The sequence below is a fragment of the Nerophis ophidion genome, linkage group LG28, assembly GCF_033978795.1.
Source record: "Nerophis ophidion isolate RoL-2023_Sa linkage group LG28, RoL_Noph_v1.0, whole genome shotgun sequence".
In the NCBI taxonomy this organism is placed as follows: Eukaryota; Metazoa; Chordata; class Actinopteri; order Syngnathiformes; family Syngnathidae; genus Nerophis; species Nerophis ophidion.
In genome coordinates this window covers 18427086-18451992 of record NC_084638.1, presented here as the reverse complement: position 1 = coordinate 18451992, position 24907 = coordinate 18427086, and the positions used below count along the sequence as shown (strand labels likewise).

At 39.9% G+C, this 24907-nt stretch overlaps 2 protein-coding genes across 3 annotated transcripts in view; both read right to left on the bottom strand.

The window, feature by feature from the left end:
- Positions 1 to 88: 88 nt before the first annotated feature.
- LOC133545485 (gastrula zinc finger protein XlCGF52.1-like) lies at positions 89 to 13171 on the bottom strand. Of its 2 annotated transcripts, XM_061891129.1 has the most exons (3): positions 12718 to 13171; positions 9431 to 9498; positions 89 to 3248 (listed from the first exon to the last, which is right to left on the bottom strand). In XM_061891129.1, the coding sequence occupies exons 1-3, from the start codon at positions 12842 to 12844 to the stop codon at positions 3018 to 3020; spliced, it is 426 nt and encodes a 141-aa protein (XP_061747113.1). In that variant the 5' UTR covers positions 12845 to 13171; the 3' UTR covers positions 89 to 3017. The 2 variants fall into 2 exon arrangements, with proteins under 2 accessions (XP_061747113.1, XP_061747112.1); XM_061891128.1 differs by lacking the exon at positions 9431 to 9498 and having other exon boundaries at positions 1610 to 3248; positions 12718 to 13160.
- A 5103-nt stretch (positions 13172 to 18274) lies between these two features.
- LOC133544923 (zinc finger protein 829-like) overlaps positions 18275 to 24907 on the bottom strand; it is a 34222-nt gene continuing 27589 nt past the window's right edge. The window contains exon 5 of the mRNA XM_061890168.1: positions 18275 to 20051. Within this exon, the coding sequence (XP_061746152.1) occupies positions 18949 to 20051 (1103 nt within the window). The 3' untranslated portion in view covers positions 18275 to 18948. The remainder of the gene's footprint in view (positions 20052 to 24907) is intronic.

Below are 24907 nucleotides of genomic sequence, written 5' to 3'. Positions count from 1 at the left end.
TTATAATTAATTAATTCGTAAACTAAGAAAATATTTACTGGGTCCTGCTGCTCGTTCACTTTTTGTGGTGTCATTTTGCTACCTGTAAAGGAACGTATTTGATTTTAAATATATAAATAATTCTCCATATTGGCAGCCATAGTGATTCATTTATTCAGCAGAGCAATACAACTTGGATCTAAAAAGAAAAGTAAACACAAATGTTGTCTTCTTCGCTGATAAAACATGATAGCAACATGCATCAATAAAGTACCATCTATCAATCTGCTAGCTCACGATCGCCCCCACTTCTCAGTGTGGCGAGTTGGAGTACTACAGGAAGCACTCTAATACAGTGCTTAAATCTGTATATTTAGTGTTATTATCAAGGAAAAATGAGATCACTTTTATTTTAAACATCTATGCTAAGGTTTTGTCCAGTAGTGGACCGATAACGTCTGATGATGACGATTTATCTGTGCAAGTGAACAAATTAATCCACAAGGGACAACAACCCTTTCCACAGTAGACTACACACACATCAGAAACATGAATATTAGAAGCCCACAATATATTTGAAGAAGACTTCAGGATTAAAAGTGAAGATGTGAGGTGAAATAAGTAGAAATACAGCAATAAAAACAACCAACTCCACTCACGAAGGCTCTAAAGTTCAGTGATGTGTTGCTAACTTCAGCCTTTTTACTCTTTGTTGATGTTTTGCAGTAGTTAACACCCATGATGTAAAAATGCTGCTAATCTACCAGAGTCCACTTAAAGGGGAACATGATCACAATTTCAAAAGGGTTAAAAACAATAAAAATCAGTTCCCAGTGGCTTGTTGTATTTTTTGAAGTTTTTTTCAAAATTTTACCGGTACCGGAATATCCCTAAATAAAGCTTTAAAGTGCCTTATTTTCGCTATCTTCGAAACCACTGTCCATTTCCCTGTGACGTCATACAGTGCTGCCAATACAAACAACATGGCGGTTACCACAGCAAGATATAGCGACATTAGCTCGGATTCAGACTCGGTTTTCAGCGGCTTAAGCGATTCAACAGATTACGCATGTATTGAAACAGATGGTCAGACTATGGAGGTAGATAGCGAAAACGAAATTGAAGAAGAAATCGAAGCTATTGAGCGAATAGCTATTGACGCTATTCGGCCATAGCGTGGGTGTACCTAATGAGGTGGCCAATAGCATGGCTGCCTTATTAGCATCGCCGGTAAAATGTGCAGACCAAACGATCAGGACTTACGCATCTTGTGACACTGGAGCAACTTAAATCCGTCGATTGGTAAGTGTTTGTTTCGCATTAAATGTGGGTATCTAGTTTCAAATGTACATACAGCTAGCGTAAATAGCATGTTGGCATCGATTAGCGTAGCATGTTAGCATCAATTAGCGTAGCATGTTAGCATCTATTAGCTGGCAGTCATGACGTGACCAAATATGTCTGATTAGCACATAAGTCAACAACATCAACAAAACTCACCTTTGTGATTTTGTTGACTTAATCGTTGCAAATGCATCTGCAGGTTATCCATACATCTCTGTGCCATGTCTGTCTTAGCATCGCCGGTCAAATGTGAAGACACTCTGGTACATTCAATGGGGGTCTGGCGGCAGATTTTTTGGCAGTGGTGCAACTTGAATCCCTCCCTGTTAGTGTTGTTACACCCTCCGACAACACACCGACGACGCATGATGTCTCCAAGGTTCCAAAAAATAGTCGAAAAAACGGAAAATAACAGAGCTGAGACCCGGTGTTTGTAATGTGAAAATGAATATGGAGGTTGTGTTACTACCTCAGTGACGTCACGTTCTGACGTCATCGCTAAAAGACTGATAAACAGAAAGGCGTTTAATTTGCCAAAATTCACCCATTTAGAGTTCGGAAATCGGTTAAAAAAATACATGGTCTTTTTTCTGCAACATCAAGGTATATATTGACGCTTGCAAAGGTTTGGTGATAATGTTTCCCTTTAACCATTTTATTCATTCATACTTATTATTGGATAGTAACATCAATAAAAATGCAATGGAAAAAATTGCGTGGAAAAAAAAACCCCAAGTGAAAATAATAAGATGATATAAAAAAAAGAGTAGCTACATTTGATATTCAATAAATGCACACAACTTAAAAAGTAATTCCAGAACATATAACAGAAAAAGATGAGAAGCATTACATACATCAAATATACATTCATCTTTTTTTTAAGTACATTTAGCACAATCACTGTTGAAGTGTTTTTAAATCCCTGCAGCTTACATGACTGTTACACACTTGTGTTTACTGACCTGATTCTTAAACTTGAATGTTGTATCACACAAACGGTTTCTCTCCAGTGTGTGTTCTCGTGTGTGTGGTCATGTTTTGCTTTGTGGTGAAACTCTTATTACAAACAGAGCACGGAAAAGGTTTCTCTCCACTATGTGTTCTCATGTGTAATATAATGTCATACTTAGTGTTAAATCTTTTAGCACAAGCGGGGCAAGCAAAAGGTTTCTCTCCAGTGTGTGTTCTCATGTGTGTGGTCATGTGCTGCTTTATGGAGTAACTCTTCTTACAAACAGAGCAAGTAAAAGGTTTCTCTCCAGTATGTGTTCTCATGTGTAATATAATTTCATACTTAGTGTTGAATCGTTTAGCACAAGCTGTGCAGGGAAAAGGTTTCTCTCCAGTGTGTGTGCTCATGTGTCTGGTCATGTTAAGCTTTGTGGAGAAACTCTTCCTACAAACAGAGCAAGTGAAAGGTTTCTCTCCATTATGTATTATCATGTGTCTTGTAAAATTATTCTTACGTCTAAATGATTTTCCACATTCAGAGCAGTCAAAGTGTTTGTTGTTAGCGTGATGTCTCGTATCAGCTTCAGAGTCATTTTTACTCTCCAAAGGTTTTTGGATGTGGTCACTGCGATCAGAAGAGTCTGACATCATGTGGTCCATGTCTGACAGTGCAGCAAAGATGCTGCCTGGTTCTGACTTTATATCTTCACAATGCTCTCCATCAGCTTCTGTGATGTGTTGACTTACAAGCTCCGCCCCTCTGTTCTCCTCACTTTGACTGTGATGAAGCCGTAAGGACTGAGCTTCATCTTCATCATTAGCCTCCTCCAACTTTGGAAGCTGCTCCCACAGTTCCTCCTCTTCCTCTTTAATGTGGGAGGGGGCGTGTAGCTCATTCTGTCCCACACTGGAGCGCCACTCCTGCTGCTTAGAGGGAATCTCTTCTTGACTCTCTCCTGACACCTGCTGGACGTCTGCAGAACATAAAACACAAACGAGGTGTTACTGACGTTTACAGTATTCAAAATATTCACATGTGAGGCAGGCCAAATAGACAGAGATGGGCAAGCTACCTGGAAAATGTAGTAGGCTAAGCTAGAAGTTACTCTCAATTAAATTGTTCTTGTATTTCTACTCTTCTTGAGACACCAACAAGGAAAAATACCTTCCATATGAGGAAGTGTGAACAAATTAGGACATACATCATGATCCCAATACGGAAAACAAAGAGAAGGTCTCATTTGCACCCCTGGTGGTGAAACCTATGAAAATTAATGTGGTTCCAAAAAGGAGAAATGTTTCAAATTGACTGCGTGTCGGTTTAAAAAGTGCTCCCCTTCTGCACAGGGTCCATTGTCTGGCGGTGTTTTGGCTTCAAGCGGTAAGATGTTGAACATTTATGCTACATAAGCGTTTCTACTAAAAAGTAGCACCACCGCTAATTTGTAGCATCGTTTGAAAAGTCACCCGCTAAAGAATGAAGATTGCTTCAAAATGTGCATTTCAACATCTCAGTTCAGTGCCACACCAACAAAATGCCGAAGCAACTATTTCCAGATCAACACCGTAGGACACACACTGTTTGATATGCAGCTCATTTTTATGTGACACTTATTGAAATATCTTTTGTGACATCATGCAAAAATGTGCACTTTATTTGTTTTAAACTATTGTAGTGGCATACTGTACAAAAAGTATACTTTAATTTAGTGTTGTTTCGATACATTATCTTAGTGACATCATACACAAAAGTGCACTCAAAGCTTGTTTTACAAACCCCGTTTCCATATGAGTTGGGAAATTGTGTTAGATGTAAATATAAACGGAAGACAATGATTTGCAAATCCTTTTCAACTCATATTCAATTGAATACACAACAAAGACAAGATCTTTGATGTCCAAACTCATAAACTTTTTTTTTTTTGCAAATAATAAGTAACTTAGAATTTCATGGCTGCAACATGTGCCAAAGTAGTTGGGAAAGGGCATGTTCACCACTGTGTCACATCGCCTTCTCTTTTAACAACACTCAATAAATGTTTGGGAACTGAGGCAACTAATTGTTGAAGGTTGGAAAGTGGAATTCTTTCCCATTCTTGTTTCATGTAGAGCTTAAGTCGTTCAACAGTCCGGGGTCTCTGCTGTCGTATTGTACGCTTCATAATGCGCCACACATTTTCGATAGGAGACAGGTCTGGACTGCAGGCGCGCCAGGAAAGTACCCGCACTCTTTTTTTACGAAGCCACGCTGTTGTAACACGTGCTGAATGTGGCTTGGCATGGTCTTGACGGCGCTTAGATGTCAGCATATGTTGTTCCAAAACCTGTATGTACCTTTCAGCATTAATGGTGCCTTCACAAATGTGTAAGTTACCCATGCCTTTGGCACTAATGCACCTCCATACCCTCACAGATGATGGCTTTTGAACTTTGCGTCGATAACAGTCTGGATGGTTCGCTTCCCCTTTGGTCCGGATGATACGATGTCGAATATTTCCAAAAACAATTTGAAATGTGGACTCGTCAGACCATAGAACACTTTTCCACTTTGCATCAGTCCATCTTAGATGATCACAGGCCCAGAGAAGCCAGCCACATTTCTGGATGTTGTTGATGAATGGCTTTCTCTTTGCATAGTGGGGCTTTAACTTGCACTTACAGATGTAGCGACGAACTGTATTTAGTGGCAGTGGTTTTCTGAAGTGTTCCTGAGCCCATGTGGTGATATCCTTTAGAGATTGATTTCGGTTTTTGATACAGTGCCGTCTGAGGGATCGAAGGTCACGGTCATTCAATGTTGGTTTCCGGCTATGTCGCTTACGTGGAGTGATTTCTCCAGATTCTCTGAACCTTTTGATGATAATATGGACCGTAGATGTTGGAATCCCTAAATTTCTTGCAATTGTTGTTCTTAAATTGTTTGACTATTTGTTCACGCAGTTGTGGACAAAGAGGTGTACCTCACCCTATTCTTTCTTTTCAAAGACTGAGCATTTTTTGGTAAGCTGTTTTTATACCCAAACATGGCACCCACCTGTTCCCAATTAGCCTGCACACCTGTGGGATGTTCCAAATAAGTGTTTGATGAGCATTCCTCAACTTTATCAGTATTTATTGCCACCTTTCCCAACTTCTTTACCATGTGTTGCTGGCATCACATTCTAAAGTTAAAGGGGAACATATCACAATTTCAGAAGGGTTAAAACCAATAAAAATCAGTTCCCAGTGGCTTATTTTATTTTACAAAGTTCTTCTAAAAATTGTACCTATCACGCAATATCCCGAAAAACAACTTCAAAGTGCCTGATTTTAACCGTCGTTATAGCCACCCGTCTATTGTCCTGTGACGTCACTTTGTGAAGCCAACAAAAACAAATATGGCGGATAGCACAGAAAGGTATGGCATAGTAGCTCGGATTCAGACTCGGATTTCAGCGCCGTAAGCTATTCAACAGATTACGCATGTATTGAAACGGATGGTTGGAGTGTGGAGGCAGATAGCGAAAACGAAATTGAAGAAGAAACTGAAGCTATTGAGCCATATCACGACGGACAGCGGCAACCAGGACGCCTTCTAATCAACGATTGCATCTTTTGACCATTGGTAAGTGTTTGTTTGGCATTAAATGTGCGTGGAGGGAAAGGCTGGATGCAAATATAGCTACAAATGAGGCATAATGATGCAATATGTACATACAGCTAGCCTAAATAGCATGTTAGCATCGATTAGCTTGCAGTAATGCCGTGAGCAAATATGTTTGATTAGCACATAAGTCAATAACATCAACAAAACTCACCTTTGTGATTTCTTTGACTTTATCGTTGGAAATGCATTTGCTTTGAGTGTCGCAGGATATCCAAAAATTCTTGCCATCTCTGTCGTTGCATAGCTGTTGTCAGTAAAATGTGCGTCCAATTTCTTGCCACTTTCGCATCTTTTGGCCACTAGTGTTGTTACACCCTCCGACAACACACTGATGAGGCAAAATGTCTCCAAGGTACGGAAAACAGTCGAAAAAACGGAAAATAACAGAGCTGATTTGACTTGCTGCGTGTAATGTGCTTGAGAAAATGGCGGATTGCTTCACGTTTTGACGTCACAACGCTCCGACAGCGAACAATTGAAAAGGCGTTTACATCGCCAAATTCACCCTTTTAGAGTTCGGAAATCGGTTAAAAAAACATATGGTCTTTGTTCTGCAACATCAAGGTATATATTGACGCTTACATAGGTCTGGTGATAATGTTCCCATTTAATGATTGTTTGCAAAAAAAAAAAAATGTTTATGAGTTTTAACATCAAATATGTTGTCTTTGTAGCATATTCAACTGAATATGGGTTGAAAATAATTTGTAAATCATTGTATTCCGTTCATATTTACATCTAACACAATTTCGCAACTTATATGGAAACGTGGTTTGTAAAATGTCTGACAATCTTGCATTTTCTGTTTTTAAAAGACATGAATGTTTGTGCCACTGCTGTTTAATAAATACAGTTTTGGTCAATTGACTTAGTTGTGATTTCCCTCATGAAGTTTAAAATGAGTATATATTAATGCAGTATGAACAAGAATAATTAAATGTAGACACATATAATCATCATACTGCTGTGATTATATGCATCAAGTGTTCATTCAAGGCTAAGGAAAAATATCGAGATATATATCGTGTATTGTGACATGTCCTAAAAATATCGAGATATTAATAAAAGGCCATATCGCCCAGCCCTAGATTTCACTATGTAAAGCGCTCTGAGTCACTAGAGAAAATAACTAAATAAATATACTTCACTTCACTTAAACCACACTTTTTTTTTATTTTGCCTATCAAAAACACATGTTTTTTTCTTGTTTTATGCATTCTAAATAGTAAATAGTCTGCTTACAATAGATGTTATTAGAGTCACATTATTCTGCTTACAAAGAACTTAAAACATATCCAAACACCTCCATTAAGGTTTTATGCACATGAAGTAGGTATATATTGGTAGGTTGGTAATTCATGGCATCCTGCCAGCTGCTATGCTGACAGTTATTTTAGTACCTGTCATTAAAGACAAGGCTGGTAAGGTAGGGACTATGAACTGTGGACAATTATCAACCTATCGCCCGAGCCAGCATGTTATCTAAAGTAGTGGAAAGTGTGATATTATACAGAGTTGGGGATCTTATTTGCAACGCAGACAAACAACTTGGCTTTAAGAGCAAGTACAGAACTGACTTGTGTATTTATGCTTTAAAAGAAGCAGTAGAAAAATAGAGGGCGCAGGGCCCTACAATGTTGGTAGGGTTTATTGATGCATCTAAGGCATTTTACAGAGTCAACCATCTCAAACTATTTACCAATCTGAAGCATAGGGGTGTTCTGGGTATATTCTGGCATATTGGTACGACAGGCAGCAGAGCAGGTAAAATGAGGGAAAAGTTTATCCTCTCCCTTTAGAGTTGGCAATGGGGTACGGCTGGGTGGGCTTCAATCACCAGGCCTATTTAGCCTGTCTATGGCTGACCTGTCAAGGCAGTGGGAGAATGCAGAACAGGATGCATCATGGGAAACACCTTAATCAACCACTTTATGTACGCTGATGATGTGGCCATTATATCTCCCAGTAGTGCAGGGTTCCACCAGCTTCTTAACATATGCTCAGACTATGGAGTCAAGTTTGACATCAAGTATAATGCCACAAAGAGTATGGTAATGATATTTAGGCCCAAGGAGGATAAACATCTTAATTTTCCTATGTGTCTGGTCAAACCCTGTCTGTGTGCAACAATGTCAAATACTTAGGCCACATCATCAATGACACGATGGAGGATGATGCTGACATGCTTAGACAGAGAAGAATGCTGTATGTCCAAGCCAATATACTGGTGAGAAAATGTCATTACTGCTCTGATGAAGCGAAGGTGTACTTGTTTAGAACTTACTGCACCCCTATGTACACAGCACCCCTCTGAGTGAGGTTCAAGAAAGAGAGCTTGCACAAACTCTAGGTTGCATATAATAACTGTCTCAGAATCCTGCTCAGGAAGGCCAGGGGTAGTAGTGCCAGCAAGCTTTTTTGTGATTTAGGGATAAACATCTTCCACGCCACCCTGAGAAAACTGATGTTTAAGTTTATATGTAGACTGCAGGGGCCCGAGAATGGTTTTATTATACAGATAACCAATCCTAGGAGTAGTTCTGTTAGGTATCAATCCCATATTTGGAAACACTGGTATCAGTGCCTCACAATGCGAAGGTCCTGGGTTCGGCCCTGGGCTCTGGATTTTTCTGTGTAAAGTTTGCATGTTCGCCCTGTGACTGCGTGGATTCCCTCCGGGTACTCCGGCTTCCTCCCACCTCCAAAGACATGCACCTGGGGATAGGTTGATTGGCAACACTATATGGTCCCTAGTGTGTGAAAGTGAGTGTGAATGTTTTCCGTCTATCTGTGTTGGCCCTGTGATGAGGGGGCGACTTGTTCAGGGTGTACCCCGCTTTCCGTCCGAATGGAAGTGAAGGTGGGCTCCAGCACCACCCGCGACCCCGAAAGGGACAATGGATGGATGTTATCTGTGCCTTTAATAGAATGCGTAGAAGCATTTTAAAGTATATTTTTATTGCTGCTTATATTTATTTATGGTATGTTTTTTGTATAATGAATATGCACAAGCATCGATTTAAAGGGCTACGGAAATTAGATTTTCTTATTGAAACGGGGATAGCAGGTCCATTCTATGTGTCATACTTGATCATTTCGCGATATTGCCATATTTTTGCTGAAAGGATTTAGTAGAGAACATCCACGATAAAGTTCGCAACTGGAGAAAAGCCCTGCCTCTACCGGAAGTCGCAGACGATGACGTCACATGTTGATAGCTCCTCACATTTTCACATTGTTTTTATAATGGGAGCCTCCAACAAAAACAGCTATTCAGACTGAGAAAACGACAATTTCGCCATTAATTTGAGCGAGGATGAAAGATTCCTGTTTGAGGATATTGATAGCGACGGACTAGAAAAAAAAAAAAAGTAAAAAAAAAAAAACGTGATTGCAATCGCGTTGTATTGAGACAGATTCATATGTTTTTAGAGACATTTACTAGGATAATTCTGGGAAATCCCTTATCTTTCTATTGTGTTGCTAATGTTTTAGTGAGTTTAACAGTACCTGATAGTCGGAAGTGTACGTCCACGGCCGGTTGTTGACGCACAGTGTCTCGGGGAAGTCGACGGCAGCTGTATGGACGGCACAAGCTCGGTAAAAACTGACTTTTTAACCACAATTTTCTCACCGAAACCTGCTGGTTGACATTCGGTCGGGATCCATGTCCGCTGTGATCCATACTAAAGTTTCACCTCTTTGAATTTTAAACAAGGAATCACCGTGTGTTTGTGTGGCTAAAGGCTAAAGCTTCCCAACTCCGTCTTTCTACTTTGACTCCTCCAATATTAATTGAACAAATTGCAAAAGATTCAGCAACACAGATGTCCAAAATACTGTGTAATTATGCCGTTAAAGCAGACAACTTTTAGCTGTGTGTGTGTGTGCAGCGCTCATATTCATAACAGCCCGTGACGTCACGCGTACACGTCATCATTACGCGACGTTTTCAAGAAAAAAGTCCCGGGAAATTTAAAATTGCAATAGAGTAAACTAAAAAGGCCGTATTGGCATGTGTTGCAATGTTAATATTTCATCATTGATTTGTAAACTATCAGACTGCGTGGTCGGTAGTAGTGGGTTTCAGTAGGCCTTTAAGTTTATTATACAAATAGACTGAGATCGGTAACTAATTTTCACGGGTAGTTCAATTCAACAGAACAACGACAACCACGCGGTTGCAAGTACCAGACATATATACAATCGTCATCAAAAGTTTACATACACGTGTAAAGAACATAATGTCATGGCTGTCTTGAGTTTCCAATAATTTATACTACCGTATTTTCCGCGCTATAAGCCGCCCCGTGTTATAAGCCGCACCTTCAATGAATGGCTGATTTAAAAACTTTGTAAACCTATAAGCCGCACCGGGTCATAAGCCGCGCCCCCGCTGCGCAAAAGGGAATGTCAAAAAAACAGTCGGATAGGTCAGTCAAACTTTAATAATACAAACCCCTGTGCGAATGTGCAATCACAACAATAGTAACACTCAAAATATTGCAGAACAATAGCAACATCAATAACTCAACTTTGCTCGAACGTTAATGTCACAGCACGCAAAATAAACATTTAAAGCTCACCTTCAGAAGTTATTCCTCATCCATAAATCCCTCGAATTCTTCTTCTTCGGTGTCTGAATTAAAAAATTGGGCGAATACGGCATCCAAAATGGCGGGCTCCGTCTCGTCGAAGTCATCAGAGTCAGTGTCGTTGTTGTTGTCCGGCAGTTCCATAAATCCTGCCTTCCTGGCCGGATCTTTTTTCAGCTATCTTGTTTTTACAATATGCGTGGAAAGTAGCCAGCTTTTCTTGAAAGTCTTTTGGCAGTTGCTGTGAAATAGTAGTCCGTGTGCGGATGGAAAGATTGCGTCTTTTCATGAACCGGAAACACCGAGAAGCACCACCTTTAAAATCATCCAAGTGAAGTTCGCTTGCTGGCGCTGTTGCTTTCATTGGAATAGTGATGGTACTGACACTTCTGCTTGCTGCTCTCTGCTCAACTACCCACTGTTCCAGTTTGTCCTCCAACTGTTGCCATCTTGCTTTGTTCCCTCAAACTCTGTGTTGTCTTCTTTACTTGGCGCAGGTCATCTTGTTGCTTCCTCCACCTAAGCTCCATTGATTCATTTATGTTCAATTCTCTCGCTGCTGCTCTATTTCCGTGTTCTTCTGCGTGACTTATTTCCTTGAGTTTGAATTCTGCGTTGTACGCGTGTCTTTTAGTAGGAGCCATTTTGTGGTCGTCTTTACAGAAACACACAAATGAAATGAATCGGATTAGCCGCGCGCTTCTTCTTCTACGGGGGCGGGTGCTTACCTTGGTGGTTGCGTACCGTAGAAGAAGAAGCGCTTACTCTTTCCAGGTGGGCGGGCGCTTACCTTGGCGGTTGCTTACCGTAGAAGAAGAAGCGCTTCCTCTTCTACGGGGAAAAAAGATGGCGGCTGTTTACCGTAGTTGCGAAACCTAAACTCTATGAAAATAAATATTTATAATAATAAATATATAAGGCACACCGGGTTATAAGCCGCACTGTCATCTTTTGAGAACATTTTTGGTTTTTAGGTGCGGCTTATAGCGCGGAAAATACGGTACTCTTATTTTTTTGTGATAGAGTGATTGCAGCACATACTTATTGGTCACAAAAAACATTCATGAAGTTTGGTTCTTTTATAAATCTACTATGGGTCTACTGACAATGTGAGCAAATCTGCTGGGTTAAAATTATACATAAAGCAACGTAAATATTGGGTTACATGTCCCTCGGCAACTTTCAATGCAATAAGGCGCTTTTGGTAGCCATCTACAAGCTTCTGGTTGAACTTTTGACCACTCCTCTTGACAAAATTGGTGCAAGTCAGCTAAATGTGTTGGTTTTCTGACATGGACTTGTTTCTTCAGCATTGTCCACATGTTTAAGTCAGGACTTTGGGAAAGCCATTCTAAAACCTTAATTCTCACCTGATTTAGTCATTCCTTTACCACTTTTGATGTGTGTTTAGGGTCATTGACCTGTTGGAACACCCAAATGTGCCTAAGACCCAAACTCCAAGCTGATGATTTTAGGTTGTCCTGGAGAATTTGGAGGGAATCTTCCTTTTTCATTGTCACATTTAAAGCACCAGTTCCATTGGCAGCAAAACAGAACCAGAGCATAATACTACCACCATCATGTTTGACGGTGGAAATGGCGTTCCTGGGATTAAAGGCCTCACCTTTTCTCCTCCTAACATATTGCTGGGTATTGTAGCCAAACAGCTCGGTTTGTGTTTCATCTGACCACAGAACTTTACTCCAGAAGGTCTTATCTTTGTTCATGTGATGTCAGATGTAACAAAAATTGAGCTGTTTGGCCACATTACCCAGCAATATGTTTGGAGGAAAAAAGGGTGAGGCCTTTAATCCAAGGAACACTAGCCCTACTGTCATTGTTGTACATATACTAACATTTATGTTTATATACTGCATATAACGTTGATGTATGTATACTTTTGCCCCAGCAGATTTGCTCACATTTTCAGTAGACCCATAATAAATTCATTTAAAAATAAAAAACTTCATGAATGTTTTTGTGACCAACAAGTATGTGCTATCACTCAATCACAAAATAATAAGAGTTGTAGAAAGTATTAGAAAATCAAGACAGCCATGATATTATGTTCTTTACAAGTGTAAACTTTTGACCAAGACTGTATGTACATCATCCTCACTTCTTATACACAATATATTTAAGAATAGAGTAAATAATCAAATATAAAGTTAGTCAAGATGTGAGAGTAAAAAGTAAACAAACCTGTTCTGTGTAACACAACTTGATGATGTTTCTTATAATAAACATCCAGCAGTTGATGTTGTCGCTCGTCCTCCTCTTTTGTTGGACAAAGTTCCTCCCCGTACTTTTCTACCGTTCTTTCGCACATTTTCACACAATCACAACACTTTACACTCACATTAGTTCCCTACTTAGCGATGTTTAAATAACTTCCGCGTCTCTTTGTTAGCAGCTAACAAGCTAAGCTAACTTGCCAGCTACACTAGCTGCAAGCTACCTTAAGTGAAGCTAGCAAACAGGAGAAGTGTCAAAGTGCGCTCAGACTAATGTATCCGGCTACAAACAATTATTAACCGTGTGTATTCTATTAAACAACATATATGTAAGAATACAGAAATATAATGCCCGCGTTTAGGACTTCTCCGTCAGACGCCATCTTGCTTTATCGCCCGATCGGTCCAGGCATGCGCGTACCAGACGTCACTTCCGCCAACTTGTTTTGCCACACTTACTTACCATGGTTCTTTTGTGTCATCTGTATTTCAATAACAATGTCATCATAAACCATTACATACAAAACGAACGTTATTAAAAATACGGTGTGCATTATGAAACCGCACAGATCCGTACACAAACCTGGAGGATGTGTTCAGCAGCCTTAAAAGGAAAATAAATTATTATTTCATAATAAGTTATTCATTTCAGAATTCTTAAAATGTAAAAATATGTTTTTGTTAAGTCAGAGTAAGTGTTTCGTTTAAAAAATAAATTATGTGATGGGAGTTAGTGGCGCCCCTGTGCGTTCTTTATTACAATGTCAGAATTGATTGATTGAAACTTTTATTAGTAGATTGCACAGTTCAGTACATATTCCGTACAATTGACTACTAAATGGTAACACCCGTATAAGTTTTTCAACTTGCTTTAGTCGGGGTCCACGTACTTAAATGGGTTGTATTTGTATAACGCTTTTCTACCTTCAAGGTACTCAAAGCGCTTTGACACTACTTCCACATTTACCCATTCACACACACATTCACACACTGATGGAGGGAGCTGCCATACAAGGCGCTAACCAGCACCCATCAGGAGCAAGGGTGAAGTGTCTTGCTCAGGACACAAAGGACGTGACGAGGTTGGTACTAGGTGGGGATTGAACCAGGGACCCTCGCTTTGCACACGGCCACTCTTCCACTGTGCCACGCCGTCCCTTCATCAATTCATGGTACAAATATATACTATCAGCACAATACAGTCATCACATAGGTTAATCATCAAAGTATATACATTGAATTATTTACATTATTTAAAATCTGGGGGGTGGGATGAGGAGGGTTTGGTTGATATCAGCATTTCAGTCATCAACAATTGCATCATCAGAGAAAAGGACATTGAAACAGTGTAGGTCTGACTTGGTAGGATATGTACAGCCAGCAGAGAACATAGTGAGTTCAGATAGCATAAGAACTAGTATATACATTAGAAATAAATTTGATTATTTAAATTTGGTTATTTACAATCCGGGGAGATGGGATGTGAAGGGGGGAGGGTGTTAGTAAAGGGTTGAAGTTGCTTGGAGGTGTTGTTTTAGAGCGGTTTTGAAGGAGGATTGAGATGCACTTACTTTTACACCTGTTGGGAGTGCATTCCACATTGATGTGGCATAGAAGGAGAATGAGTTAAGACCTTTGTTAGATCCGAATCTGGGTTTAACGTGGTTTGTGGAGCTCCCCCTGGTGTTGTGGTTATGGCGGTTAAGGAAGTAGTTTGACATGTACTTCGGTATCAGGGAAGTGTAGCGGATTTTATAGACTAGGATCAGTGCAAGTTGTTTCACTCTGTCCTCCACCCTGAGCCAGCCCACTTTGGAGAAGTGGGTTGGAGTGAGGTGTGATCTGGGGTGGAGGTCTAGTAGTAACCTGACTAGCTTGTTCTGGGATGTTTAGAGTCTAGATTTGAAGGTTTTGGAGGTGCTGGGGTACCAAGAGGTGCAAGCGTAATCGAAAAAGGGTTGAACGAGAGTTCCCCCTAGAATCTTCAAGGTACTTTCGTTGACCAGAGGAGATTCTGTAGAGAAATCTTGTTCTGTGGGTGACCTTTTTGATTACCTTGGTTGCCATTTTATCACAGGAAGGATTAGCCTTTAGAATATAGGTAGGTGACCTCATCTTTCCTGGTGATAACAATGTCACCCACTTTTATAGTGAAGTCACTGACTTTCTTAAGGTTGATGTGGGACCCAAATAGGATGGATTCCGTTTGACCTAAGTGTATGGATAGCTTGTTGTCAGCGAGCCAGGTGCAAATACTAAGGAGTTCAGCACTGAGGAGTTGTTCCACCTGTGACTTGTCCTTGCTGGATACCAGCAGGGCCGAGTCATCCGCAAACAGGCACAATTCAGTCGCATGCTGATGGCATGTCATTTAAGCTTGAATTTGTTCATACACTCTTGTCTCCAGTATTTTACATAAATCAGGTAAGATGCTTATTGGTCTAGAATTGCACTCATTGAAAGCCAATTTGGTATCCTTATGTAGAGGAGTAACTTTTGCCACCTTCCATATCTCTGGACGCAGGCTCACTTGTAAACATCTATTAAAAATATGACAAACAGGCACTGATGTGATACCAGCAGTCATTCTCAGGAATTGACTATCCAGGTTGTCTTTACCAGCTACTTTGTTGTACAGAAGAGAGTGTAGTAACCTCTCAACCTCACTGACTTCAACCTGATGAAAATTGAATTCACACCACTTATCATCCATTATAATATTCCTAATGAGGTCAGCTGATTTGTCGTTACTGGATATACGCATACTATGCCTTGATTGAGATACCTTGTCAACATAATAGTTATTAAAATGATTTGCAATGTCACATGGCTTAGTGAGTACCAACCCATTTGATTCCACAAAAGGTGTACAGACATTTTCTTTCTAACCATGATTTCATTCATCCATCCATCCATCCATCCATTTTCTACCGCTTATTCCCTTTCGGGGTCGCGGGAGGCGCTGGCGCCTACCTCAGCTACAATCGGGCGGAAGGCGGGGTACACCCTGGACAAGTCGCTACCTCATCACAGGGCCAACACAGATAGACAGACAAGACTCACACTCACATTCACACACTAGGGCCAATTTAGTGTTGCCAATCAACCTATCCCCAGGTGCATGTCTTTGGAGGTGGGAGGAAGCCGGAGTACCCGGAGGGAACCCACGCATTCACGGGGAGAACATGCAAACTCCACACAGAAAGATCCCGAGCCTGGATTTGAACCCAGGACTGCAGGACCTTCGTATTGTGCGGCAGACGCACTAACTTCTGATTTCATTCAAAACATTCCATATTTTTTTGCTATCATATCCCACATCATATAACCTCTGTTTGTAATATTCCCTTTTTTTCAGTTTGTGAGCTGGTTTCTTAAGGAACAGTACTCATGCCTGTCATCAGTTAAACCTGAGTTGACTGAGGCTTTCTTAGCCATGTCTCTTTCTGTTATTAAACTCCTAAGTCCATTATCAATCCATGGGGCAGACTTAGTTTTGACTGAAAACTTTTTCAAATGGGCATGCTTGTCCACAACACTCATGTACATGAACATAAATAAATCCAGTGATGCCTCAGGGTCTTCTTCACTGCACACCTTGTTCCAATTTAAACAGGATATTTCATCCAAAAAACACTCTTCATCAAATCTCTTATAAGACCTTGTAAAATTAATGTTCATTTTAGGTTTAGGAACCTTTGTCTTTCTAGTTAGGTTTAGGAACCCTTGTCTTTCTAGTGACTGCTATTGCATTGTGGTCAGTAAAACCTACAGAAACCGAGACTGCTTTGGAGCATTGGTCACGAACATTTGTATAAGTATGATCAATGCATGTAGCTAAAATAATACCATCACTACCTACACCTATTCTTGTGGGAGGGGCAACAATTTTATGACAGATTGCTGTCCTGGTGTGGTCGCTTCTTTATGAGAGGATTGTTCTCCCAGGAATGCAAGACTGACGGCTCCGGACAAAGGGGTGAAGGTAGGACCAAAATACAGGCAGTCCACAGCATACAGCAAACCACAAAAAGGCAAGCGTGCCTAACAAAAGTACATCTTAGACTTAGCATAGGCTATGGCATGGAACAAAAACTCACTTAGAAAAGGTGTGACGCAAACAATGAAACCATGCCGACTAACTGGCAAAGACAGGCTTAAATAAAAGTTTCTTGATTAGAGCAGGCACGTACTGAACACACGAGACAGGTAAAACTAATTGGTCGCCATGGTAAGTAAAACAAACAAAGGTGCACAAAAACAGGAACTAATCGAGTCCAAAACTAACAGAACATAACTAAACAAAACATGATCTAGACCACAGATCATGACAATTGCCAGCATTTAAAATGGATAATAAATTATTTTTGTTTGTACACCCCTGTCCCAGCCAGTCATCATTCATATCACCCAGTAAATAGATTTCTCTATTCTCATCTGATATCCTGTCAAACATCTCGCGTAACTCCTTCAGATACAGAGCATTTCAAATGTGCAATTGATATAATACCAAACTCCAACAAAATAACCAACATCAAAAGCGATTAACTTAGCGGATATAATTGTGCCGAAAATAGCAAACTTTAAAATTCAAGGCGAGCGGAAGCGATTTTCTACCTGGCCACCTGGCTAAAGACAAACCAAGCTCGCTAGCGTCGGTCATATATCAATCAATCAATCAATGTTTACTTATATAGCCCTAAATCACTAGTGTCTCAAAGGGCTGCACAAACCACTACGACATCCTCGGTAGGCCCACATAAGGGCAAGGAAAACTCACACCCAGTGGGACGTCGGTGACAATGATGACTATGAGAACCTTGGAGAGGAGGAAAGCAATGGATGTCGAGCGGGTCTAACATGATACTGTGAAAGTTCAATCCATAATGGATCCAACACAGTCGCAAGAGTCCAGTCTTTTAGACATACAAAGACACCTTGATTACATTAGGACCGTCCATAAAGTGTCCATAAAAGTATCCAGCATTGGTATTCTAAATACAATCTGATATATTTGTGAATTGAAATTGGATAAAATACCAATTTCTGCTCTCGGCAACGGAGAAGCTCTATGAATGTATGCAAAGTAAATCTCTGTAGGATGATGTACAAAATTGGCGTTTGCCTGACACTCCAAACTTTGATTGATATTGATATTTTGGGGGATGTTGAAAAAAATAAAAAATAAAAACATAAAAAATGTTTAAAACACAATAATTGGATTTTTTGTGAATTTAGAAATGTATGTTTGTAAAAACACAACCGGGGCGGTTTAGCTCGGTTGGTAGAGTGGCCGTGCCAGCAACTTGAGGGTTGCAGGTTCGATTCCCGCTCCGCCATCCTAGTCACTGCCGTTGTGTCCTTGGGAAAGACACTTTACCCACCTGCTCCCAGTGCCACCCACACTGGTTTGAATGTAACTTAGATATTGGGTTTCACTATGTAAAGCACTTTGAGTCACTAGAGAAAAAAAGCGCTATATAAATATAATTCACTTCACTTCACTTCACTCCTTCCACAAATAGTTCAGACATTTCATTTAATGTTTATATTGCATAAAGGTCTGGGGACATACATATAAAAAAATCACAACATAATCATCATAATACAAAAGAGTGGTAAATATAATTAATAAAATGGATGAATAGAGACCCAACAAATGATTCATAAAGTTACACATTTTAAAATTGTATAAAAAACAACTGTTCAAATGATGTATAAAGTAAATAATAATATATTTCCTGAAGTGGTCCAGAAGATGTTTCAGATGTGAACCAGTAAATATGTATATCATATAAAGGTGCTAATCTATGGAATCATTAACAATTAGAAATAACATTATGTAAAATTTCAATATTTCAAACACGTATAAAAACAGTATTATGAATAAGTCTGAAATTGTATTATGAATATATACACACATTAAATGTTTATTGTAGGTAAAAAATGTATCGTACAGTTTACTCTGACCTTTTCAGGTAAATTGTTCTGTTATTCTTTTTAACAAAAGTACACAATGTCGCATATTAATGCATGTATTTGACTGAATAAAAGCACTATAATAAAATATCTCATCCATAAATGTAGAAGCATATTAAAAAGATTGTTACACAACAGCAACGTCACACATGTTATATGTGCTGATGTTGTTAGAAAGTCAAAATTAAAGTCTTGACAGTTTATTTCAAATCCTGCAGTTTCATTTGCTGCTGCTGTTCTCACCAGCACACTTGTGTTTATTACACTGGTACTTATAAGAGAATCTTTCACCACACACACTGCAACTCAACACTTTCTGTCCTGTGTGTGTTTTTCTATGTGCTACAAGGTTTGATCGATCACAAAAGCTTCTGTTGCAGATTGAACAGGAAAAAGGTTTTTCACCAGTGTGTGTTCTCTTGTGTCTTTTCAAATGTTGACTTTCTGTAAAACCTTTACCACAGATTGAACAGGAAAAAGGTTTTTCACCAGTGTGTGTTCTCATGTGCACGTTCAAATGGTTACTTTGTCCAAAACGTTTACTACAGATTGAACAGATAAAAGAATTCTCTCCAGTGTGTATTGTTCTGTGTTTTTCCAAACATGAACTTCTTGCAAAACATTTGCCACAGATTGAACAGATAAAACGTTTTTCACCAGTGTGTGTTCTCAAGTGTACTTTCAAATAATGACTTTCTGTAAAACCTTTACCACAGAATGAACAGGAAAAAGGTTTTTCACCAGTGTGTGTTCTCATGTGTCTTTTCAAATATTGACTTTGTGTAAAACCTTTACCACATTCTGAGCAAGAAAAAGTTTTTTCTCCAGTGTGTATTCTCATGTGTTCTTTCAGACGACAATTGTATTTAAAGGTTTTGTGACAGTGAGAACATTTGAAGTGAGTGTTGTACTCCTCCAACCATTTAGGTTGACTGATGCGGTGTTCCTCCTCTTCCTCTTTAATGTGCGGTGGCTCTTGGTCCTCCTCTTCCTCTTTAAAGTAGAGGGTCAGTGAATCCACCTCTTCCTTTTTAATGTGAGGGGTCAGCGAGTTCTCTTGCTCCTTAAAGTGAGGGGACAGTGGGTCCTCCTCTTCCTTTTTGATGTGTAAGATCAGTGGGTCCTCCGCTTGCCCTTCAATGTGAAGGGTCAGTTTAAGACTATGGGTCTGTGGCGTCTCGTCTTCCTCTTTAATGTGGGGGGCCTGTGCCTCCTCTCCTCCCTCTTTGATGTGTTGGGAATGTGGTACCTCTTCTTCCTTGTGTATTTTGGGGGACTGTGGTTCCTCCTCCTGCTCATGAGGACGATATTCTTTGTTGAGGTCTGCGAGACAGAAGAAAACAAACATTATTTAGAAAAGTCCAGCTTTGCTCAGTCACATGAGACATTGTCCTGCACCAACATATGATCACACAATCTCATTAGTTTCCCCTCAGAGCAGTCAGGGTACTTCCAGCTGACACATGAAGAAGACCTTCAGGGGAATGCCTTCCCAGGCCAAAGTCCAATCCACCTTATTCATATAAAAACACCCTAAAAGTCATTCCTGCAATCTTTAATGGTAGACGCCATATGTGAAAGTGTGCTGTTCTCCCTCTGAATAAGTGATACACACACAGCAAATAATGTACCACATGCCAGCCTCCACACAGTAGTACTAGTGATGAGCTCCCCTGCTGGTGGACAATAATTTGTGATTTTCACATTCATCTTTATAGACATGTCTGTTATAAAAGAACCATGAGCACAGTCAACATGTTGGCCAAGAAAGATGACATCTGTTATGCTTTCATTTAGATAGTGTTGTCACAGTTAAACTGGGAAGAAGTAATCAGATTACTGACTACACCTTCAAAAGAAAAGATAACTTGTTTACCTTATTAATAATAGTAATAATAGATTATATTAATTTAGTGCGTTTCTAGACACTCAAATTGCATTAGAGCGAGAACTGAGAAGGCATCATTCATGCAGTCCACACATTCAATCAAAATCAGAATCAGACATACCGTATTTCCTTGAATTGCCGTCGGGCATATAGTATGCAGCTGCCTAGAATTACTGCCGGGTCAAACTCGCTTCGCAAAATAATTAGCGCATGCTTAGCATTACCGCCGGCTCAGGATTAACGCCGGGTCAAACTCGTTTCGCAAAATACTATTTTTATTAGCGCATGTCGAGAATTTCCGCCGGGTCAAACTCGTCATAAGTGACACTTCACCTGTCATCATTTTCAAAATGGAGGAGGCTGATTTTAATAAATTGAAATCGCATAAAGGGAAGAAGATTAAGAGCTATTCAGTAGGATTTAAAGTCCAAGCTATTAAATCTGCTAAAAATAACAGTAAGCAGCTATGTTTTATTAATATACCGTAGCTGCGTGTGTCAAATATGAGTCATTAAATGACTCCCGCTTCCTGGTGGTAGAGGGCGCTAGTGATCCTTCTTGCGACTACTCGGCTGCAGAAGAAGTGACAACAAGCAGCAATAGTGAGCAGCGTGTGTTTATTTTTTCCTCTCGCTTGCACTTTTAACATAGAGGATTACATATCCAAAATAAAACAGTTTTCTAAACTGGACTTTCAATCGAAGCAGGAGGTAATAAAGGAAGATCTCCATCGAGACAGAGAGACTTTTAAAACTGAAGAAAGATAAAGAAGACTTCTATAAACAAGTTATCAATGCTTTTGATCAGAAGGAACTGCGCATGGACTTCATTTATAAGTAAAGGTAGGACCATAATGACGTTTTTTTTTTATTAAATATGCTTTTCATGATAGTATCCTTACATCACACTCAAATTTTAAGCGCAAACCTAAATTTACCGCATGCCTTTGGTAAGTGCAAGAGTGAGAAGAGGTTTTAAAATAATTAACGCATGCTTGCCTTTACCGCAAGCCTTTGGTAAACGTTGGAGTGAGAAGAGGTTTTAAATGAATTAGCGCCCCGACGGCAATTCAAAGAAATATGGTACTTTATTAATCCCAAAGGGGAAGTTAACCTTTTCAGCAATATGGTAAAATACATTTAATAATAATAATAATAATAATGATAACAATAATAATGATAAGTAGATGAGGCAATTGTTCAAGGAATTGTGTGTGAATGCTCCAATACTGAAATTGAACTGAAATGCTGACAGAATGTAGTATTAATGTAGAATAGTTTGAATGGTTTAAATCAGGGTTCTCAAACATGCGGCCCGCGGGCCACTTGCGGCCCGAGAGACGTTATTATGCGGCCCGTACTTTGATATGACAATTTAATGTTGCTGCGGCCCGCGAGTTTAATAAGAATGGCGCTTCACAGCGTCATACTTGCCAACGTCCCCAATTTTGCCGGGAGACCCCTGAATTTCAGGGCACCAATTCTCTCGAAGCCCCTGCAGATTTGTAGCAGATCAACAATATTCAGGGAGTGCCATAAGGGCGATGCCTTTAGCGCCCCCTATATCATGAACTGACAGCGTTCAAGCCTAGTTGTATGTTGCATCTGGCCATGAAATACGCATGTGTGTTATTGCAAGATATATTTGACCAACAGCTACACACTTCACACTAAGGGTGGCCGTAAGAAAAACTTTAACAGTGTTACAAATATGTGCCAGACTGTGAACCCACACCAAACAAGTATGACAAACACATTTCGGGAGAACATCCGCATCGTAACACAACATAAACACAACAGAACAATTACCCAGAATCCCATGCAGCCCTAACTCTTCCGGGCTACAATATATACACCCCCCCCGCTACCACCAACACCCCACCCCCCACCCTCTCTACTTGCGTCGGTTGAGGTGTATATTGTAGCCCGGGAGAGTTAGGGCTGCAAGGTTTCCGGTTATTTGTTTTCTTGTGTTTAAGTTGTGTTAGGGTGCGGAAATACTCCCAAAATGTGATTGTCATTCTTGTTTGGTGTCGGTTCACAGTGTGGCGCATATTAGTAACAATGTTAAAGTTGTTCATATGGCCACCCTCAGTGTGACCTGTATGGCTGTTGAACAAGTACGTCTTGCAGCCAGGTACGTTGTTCTGCACAAGATTCATACAACATGTTACGGAGCCAGCACGTTGGTTGTGTGATGTAAAAGCGTGTGCAATGACATGTCCCTGAAAGGTACTTGAAGTTATGCCGAGGGACAAGTGAGATTTATAAAAAACATTCTAAAAAAAACAGCAATTAATAAATCATTTATAAATATTTTTATTGAATAATACTTCAATGAAATATGAATTTAAGTTCATAAACTGTGAAAAAATAATACAACAATCCAACATTCAGTGTTGACAGCTAGACTTTTTATGGACATGTTCCAAAAATATTGATGTTAAAGATTTCTTTTCCAGAGAAAAAATGTTTGGAATGAAGTTGATAAATCCAGATGGATCTCTATTACAATCCCCGAAGAGGGCACTTTAAGTTGATGATTACTTCTATGTGTAGAAATCTTTATTTATAATTGAATCACTTGTTTATTTTTCAACAAGTTTTTTTTAGTTATTTTTATATATTTTTTTCCCCAAATAGTTCAAGAAAGACCACTACATATGAGCAATATTTTGCACTGCTACACAATTTAATAAATTAGAAACTGATGACATAGTGCTGTATTTTACTTCTTTATCTCTTTTTTTTCAACCAAAAATGCTTTGCTCTGATTAGGGGGTACTTGAAATAAAAAAATGTTCGCATGGGGTACATCAGTGAAAAAAGGTTGAGAACTACTGTTATAGAGGACGTTAAAGGCAGTGCAGTCACGGCAGCCCTTAATAATGTCGGCCGGGTGAAAATTGGGACAAATTCAGGAGAATGGTTGCAACGGTAGATTGTTGGGAGGTGCACTGAAATTCAGGAGTCATCCGGACAAATGGTGAGGGTTGGCAAGTATGTTGATAGGGCGGGAAAGCCATTCATAGAAGGTTCGTTCATTAAAAAAAGCATGGTACATTTTTTAAGAAATCTTTTCTTGAGGCCCAGCCTCACCCAGTTTCTGCATCCTGTGGCCCCCCAGGTAAATTGAGTTTGAGTCCCCTGGTTTAAATGTTGAAGAGTTTGAATTTCCAGGAAAACTGGAATTTGGTTTGGAACTTGGGAAAGTGTTAGTTTGAATGTCCAGGATGAGTGGAATGTGTTGACGTTGGAATGGTTTGAATAGGTTGAAAAATGTGGGGATTGTACAACTTGGAAAAGTGTCACTGCGGTGGGTGTACTGATGTGTGGAAGGTACGTAGACACAGAAAACTCCCCCACAAGCATGTTGTGTGATTGAGAGAAATATTTAAAGTCAATGTCCAGATGTATTAAAACATTAGTCAATCAATCAAACAAAGGGTCAATGAACTTTCCAGTCATGGATTGTGTGTTTATTTTCTCCGGCTGTGGCTCTCAAACTGCATATAAAAGGTCTTCTTTAGTTCGTTTGGTCCGAAAGCGTAAAAAAACGCTGCCTCAATACGGCAAAAATAAAGCGGGTCTGGGGGCCCAAACGTTGCCATTCTTTTGTGACTGTAGGAGTGTAGTCCTTATGTGACATCATCACGTCACGTGAAGCTGAGCTTGTTTCATACACGACTCCCCTCAGCATTCTCCACTCCAACACGCATGAGCAGCTAACTTGGCTAACATTAGCAGGTCTGGTGATGAAACATACTTGACTTGCGGTGGCCTAGGATAGACAAACGAGACAATTCTCACAAGACCCCAACTCTTCTTCTCTCACCTTCCCAAAGTAATAATCTAGTCAATAATCACTGAACTCAACAAAAAAAAAAGGCATATTATTTCAAAATGACTTACGGAGTCACAGAATTGGCTAATATAACAAAATCTACTGTTCATTGCAAAATATCAGGGAAATTGACACAAATGTAAGAGAAATGTCATTCTTAGGAGAAGCAACATTTGTTAGGGAAAATAATGCCTTGCCGGTAAGGTCTATTCAGTCGTACTGGAGAGGAGGCCAAGCCAAATAGCCGAACCTCGGATTCAGGAGGAACAGTGTGGTTTTCATCCTGGTCGTGGAACTGTGGACCAGCTTTATACTCTCAGCAGGATCCTTGAGGGTGCATGGGAGTTTGCCCAACCAGTCTACATGTGCTTTGTGGACTTGGAGAAGGCATTCGACCGTGTCCCCCGGGAAGTCCTGTGGGGAGTGCTCAGAGAGCATGGGGTAACGG

Excerpts from the sequence above, each read along its gene's own strand:
- LOC133545485 (XM_061891128.1), bottom strand. The coding sequence starts at position 12,844 with ATGTGCGAAAGAACGGTAGAAAAGTACGGGGAGGAACTTTGTCCAACA. Across the intron at positions 3,249-12,717 it reads AGTTGTGTTACACAGAACAG|ACGTCCAGCAGGTGTCAGGA; the intron begins GTTTGTTTACTT and ends TATGTTCTGCAG.